The sequence below is a fragment of the Mesitornis unicolor genome, unplaced genomic scaffold, assembly GCF_000695765.1.
Source record: "Mesitornis unicolor isolate BGI_N332 unplaced genomic scaffold, ASM69576v1 scaffold5018, whole genome shotgun sequence".
Taxonomy (NCBI): Eukaryota; Metazoa; Chordata; class Aves; order Mesitornithiformes; family Mesitornithidae; genus Mesitornis; species Mesitornis unicolor.
In genome coordinates, this window is record NW_010201111.1 from 166,816 (window position 1) to 178,496 (window position 11,681).

Genomic DNA, 11,681 nt, shown 5'->3' on the forward strand with positions numbered 1-11,681 from the left:
GTACTCAGTGTCCATAAAGTACATTATATTACCCATTTTAATTTTTTATCTTAGTGAGTAGTTCTCAAAATATTTGGCCTAATTTATACCTGCATTACTCCAATTTTGTGTTCGTGTAATGAAACAAAATTAAACTAATTACTCTGGTTTTAAACTAAAGTGGTAGCTTAAGTCCCTTGTGTCAGAAATAATGAAATATTTAGACACTGAAGATCAGTTTTCTTCAGGGACTTCCATTATGAAAAGCTTACATATGGAGCATTTAATTCTGGATAATGACTTTTTTATTTTGAGAGGTAGTGAATGTTTATATGTCAGTTTTGGCTAAAGATGTGGAATATCATCTCACAGTAAAAATCAAATTGCTTTTTTAAACCATTGTGCTCAACAACAGCTTTGTGTTTGTATTTTTAAAAATCTAGTAAGCTAATAAAGTTTATAATAAAAATAACTGCATTTTCCTCATCTACTCATGGGGTAAATCCAACACGATAAATCCCAAAGTCTACAAAAGGACAGCATGTGTGCCATCTGGAGTTGATGAGGGGTCTAGCTTCACAGCCACCCCATGCTGTAATCTCCCCATTGATTTCAGAAGTTCCTTCTGATGAACAGGACTTTTATCATTTACTCCAGGTCCTCCACTGCGCATTTCTTTCTCTGCTCTCCCAGGGTGACTGTGCAGAGTGTGAAAGCTGAAAAGTGCAAGCTGTAGCTCAGAGTGACTCATTGAGCCAGTGGAGCATTGTGAGGGTGGAAACAAATGCAGCTGGCTGCTCAAAGCATGAGGAGAGAAGATTGGATTCAGATTGAGAAGGATTAAGTAGCCCAAGAGTTTACTAACTTTTTTGTGGATTCTTTTATTGGCTATTTGTAAAGCCTCATCATTCTTGAGTTTATTTTTTATTTTTATTATTGCTCCAAACATCTTTTAAAAAAATCAATACCATCAGCTCAACATTTTTGAGCCAACAATAATAGCTCAGTGCTCACAGCCCAGCTTTCATGCTGGACCCCTTGAATAAAAACAGAAAAATGGGAGAAGCTGTCAGCCATTTCATCACTATGTGCAGACCCTGAGCAGCCAATCCTTTACAAAGCAGCACGTGTAGCACGGTGTTCCTGTCAACACAGACATGTATGCACAGTAGTCCCCTTAAAGCCTTCACAACTCAAGTCAACAGCAGAGGAAAGTAAAGGGCAACTATACAAAGTTTCTGTTTCAAACTATTTCATGTGCTGAGGGAGGTTTTAGTTTTAGTAGAGTCTGTAAATCAGAGGTATATCACCCTGACTCCCCTCTCACTGGTTTGGTATTGGTATAAATTCATGGATTTCAGTGTCAGCTTCCCATTTCCTTTGTCATGCTACTTGACCTAAGATCAGAGTATATGGTGCTATATGTTTTTCCAAGGAATAGATTAATATCATGCACATGTAAAGTCCTTTCAAACTGGTGAAATTCAATAGTTAACATCCCCTTTTGTAGGTTATTCATAGGTCTTACTCAGTTGAATTGTCATTAAAATATATATTCATCGTGCCCTCTTCATAGACTTCCTTTACATCAACCAAAAAAAACCCACAGAAATTAAAGCCACATCATCACAACACCAAAAAAGTGGGACAATATACTCACACAACAAAACTCCCCTCCTTGTCCCTTCACCATTTTGCAATAACAAAAGACTCCTCACAATTGTTGAACTCCCTGACAATGTCCAGTCTCAGTTTTTACCTGTTAACCTCTCCCGGTTACTGTCCTTATCTCCAATTTCTCAGACCCCACATTGTGTGACAAATTTGTCTGCTAGTGCAAACAAATAAAAGGATGGAAACATTTTCCAAAGAGAAAGCTCGACACTGACCTAGCAGAGGTGACGTTCAGCCTAAGATAAAGCCTGGTGGCGCAGGTACTGATGGTGTGCTTGCAGTATGTTGGGAGCATCTCTGGAGTTTCCAAAACTGACTCCTGCAGCTGCAGTGACTGCCTGTCACCTAGGAGCTGAGAACAGGTACACTCAGCATGTGGCAAGCGCAAGCGCTCATCACAGCCCCTTCCAACTCTTACCTGAATTGTTGTTCTTTACTTTAAGGCTGTGGCTATGAAAAAAGCAATTCACAGTCAGACTTTACGATATTCCTCATTAAGTGCATAGTGTTAGTGTATTGTATGTTTTAGATGTAGGGTTGGGGTTTTTTTAATGTATGTTTTGAGTAGGAGTAGAAATTGCTTGGTCAAAATGTGTCCCAGCATCACAGCGAAGGACAGTACAAGCAGCATTAAATCTGCTCAGAGACTGTAGTCACTGCAGTAAGAGGGAGTCAGAGTAAAACATAATATTCCAAAGGACTCAAACATAGATATATGAATATCAGCCTGTAAAGAAGACACTTGACATAGCATTCAAGACTGCAGAAAGTACTTAATTCTTTGATAATTCTGATGACACTTTTGAGTCATGCACATGTTAGAGCATTGATTGTCTTCAAAACCAGCTAATCAATACAAGATGTTTCTTCCTCAGGCAGGTCAGAATTAGAAGATAAAGTGAAGTAGATTTGAGTGCAGAAGTAAATCTCTACTATATCTGCATCCAACTGACCTACGTGTTTTGTAACCACAAGCAGCGTCACGGTTCCCAGCCACATTTTAATAACATTGTGTTATTATTATCAGCTGTTAGGAGAATAATATATGGATTTTACTGCTATTGAAAGGTGCTTGGACTCTGAAGTACATGGATGATCTACAGGAAAGGCACAGCATAAACTGTAGTGGTAGCGCTAAAGCATGTGTCACAGTTCAGAGTGACTCATTGCACCAATGAAAGGAGTGGAAATAATGCAACTGAGAGCCCAAAGCAAAAGGAAAAGATTGAATTCAGATTGAAAAGGAATCTGTAAAGTTATTTACTGCTAGACACAATGTATTAAAGACAAAAAGACTGACTGACTTCTTTTTTTCCATGATTGGTGGCTATAGCTCCCTCTATATTTGATTTCCTACCCTACCTCATTTCAGATAAGACTAACGTCTGGGAAGAGCTTGAGTAACAGCCTCTGAAAATCAAACTCCAATTCGGTGTTTCTGCTTCACCTTTGAAAATTGTGACACCAAAGCCCATTTTTTCTTTAAAAAAGGCAAGAAAATAACCATTTAAACATTCCAGTTTCTCAATACATACACACCTACAGGAAGAACAGGACACTGGCCACTACCAAAGGTGTGCAGGACCTCCTCCAAGTGGTAGTTGTTGTATATTCCCTTGTCCACTGGCTCAGAATGCTCATCTTCAGAGGAAAAGCTGGGTATTGAAAATACACCTCTTGACCTTTCTCCAGAAGCTGTTAGAAAAGGTGGTGATTAAATCCTTTCTAATGTGTCTTTTTGTATTATGGACAATGTTAAGCTTGATGCATAAGGTAGAAAATCTCCCACACTTAGGAGTTGCAGCTGGTCAGCTGCTTGAAAATTATGCCATAATTAGTCACCTAAAGCAGTATACTGAAGAAGAGTGGTGGCAGACCTCATTCTTTCATCTGATCCAGATTCTAATAGGAATACATGGAAAGTAAAATTCAGACAGTTACTACAGATTTAGGAATAAAGGAATTAAATAATCCTAAATTACCAGGAAATTGTCTGAGCCTTGTTTTTTTTTTGTTTTGTATGAGTTCTGGTTTTTCCATTCAGCATTTTTTATTCAAGGACAGCTGAAAGAACTAAGTTGGTGAGACAAAGTCCAGCAATTAGATGTCTAATTACATGATTGCACAAGGAAATCAGGTAGCCTAATTTGCTCGTTATTAATTCCATTCAAACCAGTTAGTTTACTAAGTCTTCTGACACTGAGATGTCATTGGAGGGAGGAAAGGAAGATTTTCTGAAGTGAAATAAAGGGAAGCTACAAATCATGAGCGGAAAGGTAGATTGGAACTAATCTTTGTGGCTCAGTCTAAGACAAGGAGGCAAAACTTGGTGCAAAGTATGCACAGAAGCCAGTGAAGAGGCTTAGCATATTAGCATAGACATAACAGTGCAAGGCTGATTTTAAACAAACACTGAGAAGGTATTTTTAAATGAAGCAAAAGCTATTTACAGACTAAATAAAACTGATTTAAAATTAGTTTAGTTTTCTGTCAAGCGGTTGCCTGTGGGGAAAGGTGCTGAAAGGACTGCTGAGACTGAGCGTGTAATCTTCATTTGTGTTAATTTAATGACTTCCAGAACAGGGCTGGAATCACAGCTGTCTGGGTATTAGAACAGCCTAAATATGAAAAACATCCACAATTTGAATGAAAAGTAAGAGTGTTACCATGAAATTATGTGCATGGATGAAAAGCTGGTAAGAAATACAAAGCTGGAAATTTACAAATATTTATAAGACCTTTATTTTAAACAGGTTTCCTGAATAAAGAAACTATAATACAGTAAGAAAAAGTAAAATTATGAAGCCATGCAGTGAGATAAAGCACTACACTCAGTGCAGTCAAAAATTAGGATGCTGTAAATATCTAGAATTTGTGTCTGAACTACCTGACTAAAAGTCAAAGCTTATTTGCTTAAAGTCAATAGAATTAATCCTGTGAGGAAAAAAATACATGAGACCAGAATACAGGCTTCTAACATAGTTCACATTGTTTCATAACATGGCAATTTACAATACAAAGCCCCAGAATAAAACCAACCAAAACAAGATACATGATGTGATTGTATAAAAACTACAGTCAATGCCATTTCAGAACAAGAAAATTATTTACTATGAAGTCAGTAAAAGTGTCTCCATTTTTCTAAAGACTCTTCAGAATCAAAAAGCTTAACAATAGAGTGCATAACCAGATGATGCAGCTGTCTGCAGTCAGATGCATGGCTGTGTGTGTGTGGTGGTGTTATCTCTGTCCACAAAAACTTCATTTGCAAATACCTAAACTTCCAGTGCTGTTTGCTCTAATAAGTTCAAAACTCTCAAAGAGAGTCTTTTGGTTTACAGAAGATGTCAACAATGGAGAAAAAGAAGATTAAACTAGATTCAAGTCTAAATAAAAGAAAATTAAAAAAATATAGTAGTAGTTCTCTGTGTCAGCTATCCTGCCCAGAGCTGGTAGAATGTGAAATGTCTCGATGGCTTAATAATATTTCACAAAAGAATACTTTCACATGCCACTGCATTCCTCTGCCCCTGTCCAGGTTCTGTTCAGTCTGATGAGTTTCCCCAGGATATAAGCTCCATCTTGAGAAATCATACATATATGGATAAAACTTACTCAACCCTTTTGAAGGCAGTGAGACAAATCACTTGCTGTTACATCAGCAGCTTGAAGTGAATTTGGAATTTTAAAATGTCAGTGGAGTCACTGAAATTACATGTGCAAAATGATCAAAGTCTGGTCTATCACTGCAGTGATAGACTCCACATATGTATTGCAATTAGTGCGTCTGGATTACTTGGAGGTGAAATTCACTCCTGTGCAAAAGGCAGCAAAAACTGTATAGCACTTAAATGAAGTCAAAATCACCATGAGGCAAGTCCAGATTGTTAAATGGGGCCCTAGGTTATGCAAGTAGGGTCAAGGATAGAACATAAGGTAATATAGTTGTCCCAAATATACATATGGAGAGAAAAAGACAAGTGTGCAACTATTTGCATAATGAAATATATGCCAACCAAAAATGTAAACTATACCTGCATTTACTGCTAAAGTATGTTCTTTGTACTTGATATTTATACTCCTGGAATACTTCTTGTCTGCATTTATTGGTAAAAAATTATACTTACTTAAAACTGGTATTTATGCTTTAAGCAAAATACTTGTTTTATTCAAAGAATTGAAAAAATAAATTAATCTATAAATGAACACTCAGTAAGTGTAGATGTACATGGCACACCATACAAAAAATGCTGTGCTCCTTACGAGTGCTTAGAAGAGTAAATGTTTTAAGTAAAAGGCATGATTTCCAACTGCAAATTATGACATAATGTTAAACTGTGTTTAAACAAACTATATTAAAACAAAATCTTAAATTACAGAATACTTTTAAAATATTATTTTAATTAATAAAATCAAAAGTAAGACATAATCAGAATAACATTAATATTTGTGTTAATTGTTATCACTTAATGTTATTTTTTCATTGTCTATAAATGGTAAATACCAGACCCTCAAAGATATAGTAAATAACATAAAGAAGATACTACTAAACAAACTTCAGACTATTAATTCTTTAAGTTTGCTGTTCACTTACACTCACAAAACAACTTCTGCCATATCAAACTAAAAACAAAAGCCATGCCCCTGTCCAATGACGGGAAAAGGGGCAATGGGAGCAAGCTGGAGCATAGAAGGTCCCATGTGAGTGTAAGGAAAAACTTTTTCACTGTGAGAGTGACAGAGCATGGCCCAGGCTGCCCAGAGAGGTTGTGGAGTCTCCTTCTCTGCAGACATTCAAAACCTGCCTGGACGTGTTCCTGTGTGACCTGGTCTGGGTGATCCTGCTCTGGCAGGGGTTGGACTGGATGAGCTTTCGAGGTCCCTTCCAACTCCTGATATTCTGTGATTCTGTGATTCTGTGATTCTATGCATTGATTCTTCCTGCATTTAATCTTGTTTCAGCTATATTACTCCAAACACAGTAATGCCGTAGCTACAGGTGCAGATCTGAAAGGCTAGATGATTTGGGGGCATCTGAGGTGCTTTTGAGTATATTTCATTAATATGTCATTGAATGAAATTCATATAATTTTAGTATATAAATATACTAAATACCACTTAAGAAAGGCAAATACTACCAACAAAATGGTTCATCTAATGTAGTATGGAGGAATGCCAACTAAACATCACTGTAATAACGTAAAATGCATTATGCAGTAATTCCAAGGCAGTTCATTGCCTTTTAACTAATCTTGTTTGCCAACTATCTTTGAAGTTAATAAATATCATTCCTCTTTTACATATTTGGCAAATAAGACAGGTTTGAAAATGCTTCTTATCAGATATAGTTGGAGCATATCAGCTGCAGTCAGTGAAATATCTAACAGAGAACATCAGAACACTAGCATGTATCTGATCAAGGTAACATCCATCTCTGGAGAAACGTGTCTGCTGTGACTAAAGTCACTTGGTGAAACTGTGGACCTGCTGATATTAATGACAATTTACAGGTGACTTCAGTGAGGTCAGGAATTCACCCAATAAAACTCTACTAATACAAATTATACTATATACTGAAGTTACCATAGAAATATAAAATCCTCATGAAGTAACAAGCTACACAGCAGAGCTTGAAGGTACTTTGTATAGTGAGATTGCCACAAGGGCACAAGTACAAGTCTGCAATTTAGAGTAAACAGACTACAATAAAAATGTCTTTTAAAAATTCTAGCTAAGTTTCCTATATCTTCCTATAGTAAATTAGCATGGTGATACCACCATCTGCTCCTAAGCAGTGCTACAATATAAATATTAAATAATTGTATTTTTTAAAGTTTGCGAGATCAAAGTTTGCGTCTTTAGTCAATATTTTATACAAAAATAACTGAACTTCATCCCAAAACAATTACCCAAGTGTCTCACTGATAAATCCTTACTTATAAAAGCCAAAGGACTGTCAATAAAATAATGAAACCCTCTTTAAAAGTAAATAGCAAAATAGTTTTAAAAATGCAAACAGAACAAATAGCCATGCTCCCTTTTCCACCAACTGTCATAACTCTCCAGAATCATATTCATTCCAAAATACCGCTTCATATAAAACTTTGTTTACTTTGGCGTTCTCACTTATAAACAACGCTCTAAGATCAAAATAAACTGAAGACCCTTATCTGCAAGTTGTTTCTGCTTTCATCTTACAGAACAACTGGTAAATGCACCACTGCTTTGCCTCTTGGAAATTCCCGGCAGACGTGGTGTTTATTAAACTCCACTCAGCACCTTTAACAGGGAGTGTAAAAATGATCATGTCAGACTTCCCTGCACCTCTACTGGCCTGAAAAAGGAGCTGTCTCCTTGAAGGAAAACACCATCACAAACCCAACACCAAATGCGCTTTACATTCAAAGTTCCACTGAATCATTGCTTTCCAAGACCTCCAGTGGCAAGGAGTCACCTAAACTATCCTCTGGATCAATGGTGAAGCCCTGGCTTTTTAAAGTTTTGTGAGCATTCATGAACTTCTGGAGGTACTTAGAGGTATACAGCCAGTGATGCTTCAAGACGTCCTCCATCTCATAGCATTTGGATTGCCTGGCATTCATTTTTCGGAACCTCCTAAACAGTTTGTTTCCAGACTCATTTCCTTCACTTGCCCAGGCCCCAATGGACCCATCTCTTTCAATGATTTCAGGAACATGAGCAAGAGTTTTATGGAAATAATTTGTAATCTTGCCTTCATATCTGTACTTAAACTTTGTAGACAGGAGTTCAGCAAAACGTTGTGAATTGTAGCTATACTGGCACAGCAATTCTGGACACTCCTTAGCAGGGCATGAAGATCGCCACACTGGCTTCATCTTCAGATAAAGGTCCATTAGTTCTTTTAGGGCTTCATGCCTTTCCTCACACTTTATTAATTCACATACTGCCTCTACTGTCTCTTTGGACATGAGCTTTCTAGCAAAATTTCCACTCATCCTCATCATAGGCTTCAAGTTCATCTTCTTCCTGAGGTGTTTGTCAAGAGTCAACTGCCACCTCTTCCTCTCCTCTTTAGACACATCAGGATTCTTGTAAACTTCACCAATCTCCATCTGGAAAATCCTGTAGAATTCTGTTGCGTTGCCGATGTCACAGTGCAATGCATCTATGGAGGGAACAGTCTCAATAAAAGGTTTGGCTGAAACACCCTTCACTCTGTCACGGAGCTCATCAACAGACTCATGATATGGGTTGGACCTCCATATTTCATATCGCTCAAGATTTTCAGCATGGCTCCTGGTTATGGAATGGAAGACCAAATTCTGGGATGCCTCCAGGCGGGTTGCATCACACAAGGTACAAATGTAAGTGGAGCCTGAGGCCTCCAACCCTTCCACTTCACGCACGAGTTTCTCATCATATCCTGTACCCCTAAAGATGAATTTGAATGTTCTCAGGATGCCTCCCATTTCAAGTAGCAATTCACTGTTTTTCATAGCCTCTCTTTCTGCTATGAGAGGGCTCAAGATTGCTGTCAGAGTTTCATGATCCGATTCATCAGCCAGCATAAGGCACAAGGGCTTGCAACACAACTCTGAATTGGGCTTTACTTCTTCAAAGATCCTCTTGCTTTCATTCCCGTGTGCTATAGCAATGTTCATGACTGTGAAAGAAAAGCGAACAGCCTTCTCTGGGACAGCAGGTCCACTTCCATGCTTCTCACTGACGTCTCCCATTCCATCACAGGACTCTTTTACTACGACAGTGAAGGGACCATTCAAATAGTCATCCAGGTTTTTTGCTTTCATGCCTTCCAAGATCTCCTCCTCCATGTCCTTTAAGGCAGAAACCAAGGCTGCATCGTATCGAAATCTCTTTGCAATTGTGTCTACCGGGTAGTCATCAACTGAGAGTGGCAGTCCTGACAGTCCATCTATAATTCCCACTTCTGTGTTAGTGGATACATTTTTCAAGGGAGGTTTCCACTCAAATGGATGATAACCTGGTAGAAGAGCTTTCTCAGCAGTGCGAAGAGCATGCAAGGGCTGGAAGATCTGCCTCCCACTGACAGCTTTTACTGTTCTATACATTTTATGATACTGGCTACAGCTGAGAAATGTGTTGACTCGGATTGCCAGGCAGACAGCAGGATGAAGTCCAGATCCCCTTCCTTGCATTATAGCCTCCAATTCATCGGCTTGTCTGTGTTCATTTTTTGCTCTTAAAGCTAGCAGGAACAAAGTCATACATACAGCCTTTATATCGCCACCCTCCTCTTTCTCAGCAAAAGCCTTGACTTGATGTTTCAGTTCTCTCAGACGATGTTTCTGAGCTCTCCTGGTCAAAGACAGGAGATGTTGCCTCGGTCGGCCACCTTTATTTATGTGGCTGTAGAGCGGACTATCTTTTATCTCCTTGTGGCTGGAGAGGTGTTGGCCATATTTTCCATGCAAGATCTCTTCATCACATTCCTTTACAGGGCATCTTATACCCAGATTATCAAGGATGTTGAGGAAGGATTTCACTGGGGCTACCAGATCAGTAGGGAAGCAAGGATACCAGCAGGAGGGGCAATAGCTGCCCATAACCTTGATGCATTTAAGGATGCAAGTTCTGCAAAACAAGTGTCTACATGTTGTTTCTACTGGATCTGCCAAAATATGCTCACAGATCTGGCAAGAGATGGACTTAATGAAATCTACTGGATAATCAACTGCAAGTAGCTTTGTGCTGAGATGTATGTTCTTGCAATTGACAATCTCTTTCATTAAATTTTTGTTGTTTATCTGTGCTTGGTTCTTCACACCTCTGTTTATTCGAGCATGTTCTGCAGTGGTCTTCACACGTTTGCCATGTTGTGCTCTAGGTGGCTGGCTTTTTCTTTTAACTCCCCCACTGGTAGTGTGGCACACATCACAGTTTGGGGAGTGGGGTTGCCACTCCATCGTGCTGTTCCTAGGAAAGTATACTTCACATGGAGCACTACTGAATTTTCTATGGATAATACTCCAGCAGTTGTGACAAAATCGAGTGGGATGGATAGTATCAACATCCCCTCGCACATCAATCTTAAAAACTTTAGCAATAAGTTCTGGCCAAGAGGTTGCTTTTTTCTCTTTCTTTCTCAGAAGCCACAGAGTTTCATCATCCACTGGCCCATGCACTGGATGAGTTTTCTTGTAGCAATCAGTTTTAAATGAAACTCCACAGATGCGGCAAAGTTGCTTCAGATTGTTCTGATGAGCTTTATTGTCTTGTGTTTTTATGTAATTGGCACCTTTCTCAAGTGCCTGCCTATTGGCCATTAAGTCCATCTTTTCTCCTCTTGGCAGTCCTTCATCTTTATGCAGTATGATTTGTTCGTTTGAAGAAGCGACCTCTTCTACTTGTTCTTTGTTTATGTGTTGGCTGTCATCAGAAGGTGTTTTTTCAAATGATCTCACTTTAAATAGCTTGAATTTCCATTCAGAAAATTTTCTATACGGATGCTGAATTTCTTCAGGCAGGTCCATTTGTGATGCTACTGACAACTGCAGTCTGGCAGAAACCAGATCACCTGAGAAAGTGAAAGAAGCTCTAAGTTAGCTTATCTTCCAAAATTAATAATGCCATGGTTTTTAATGGAACAGTTCTAATTACTTTAACTGAGAAATGCTTTGAAAGTGAGTTACTTGTCAAAGACACCTACTGAACTGAGAGTCCCAGACATGGCTGTCCACTCAGAATCTCAGATAAATACCCAGATGTGTTTTGACTTTGATCCTGAGGCATCCACATGTCTATTAGATCACCAATGCAACTTACATAAAGCCATTAGTCATCCAGTAGGAATATCCACATCTGCCTCTTCCTTCTTGTACCTGACTGAGCTTACCATAAGTAAAGCTACTACAGACCACAGAACTATGTTCTGAAAGTTTGGTGACTTCTTTGTATGAAACAGAACCTGTCTGAAAGATAGAATTTTGTCTGCCTCATGCTATATTATCTACATCAGGAAGACCACTGCTGTCACACTATTTGTTAGTCCTTGATCTGATCTGAAG

The 11,681-nt window shown here is 38.6% G+C and overlaps 1 protein-coding gene across 1 annotated transcript; it reads right to left on the reverse strand.

The window, feature by feature from the left end:
• Nucleotides 1-8,054: 8,054 nt before the first annotated feature.
• RAG1 (recombination activating gene 1) lies at nt 8,055-11,158 on the reverse strand. The gene has a single exon (XM_010189965.1). The coding sequence runs from the start codon at nt 11,145-11,147 to the stop codon at nt 8,055-8,057; it is 3,093 nt and encodes a 1,030-aa protein (XP_010188267.1). The 5' UTR covers nt 11,148-11,158.
• Between the last annotated feature and the right edge of the window lie 523 nt (nt 11,159-11,681).

Coding starts and splice junctions, on each gene's coding strand:
- RAG1 (XM_010189965.1), bottom strand. CDS start 11,147: ATGGACCTGCCTGAAGAAATTCAGCATCCGTATAGAAAATTTTCTGAA.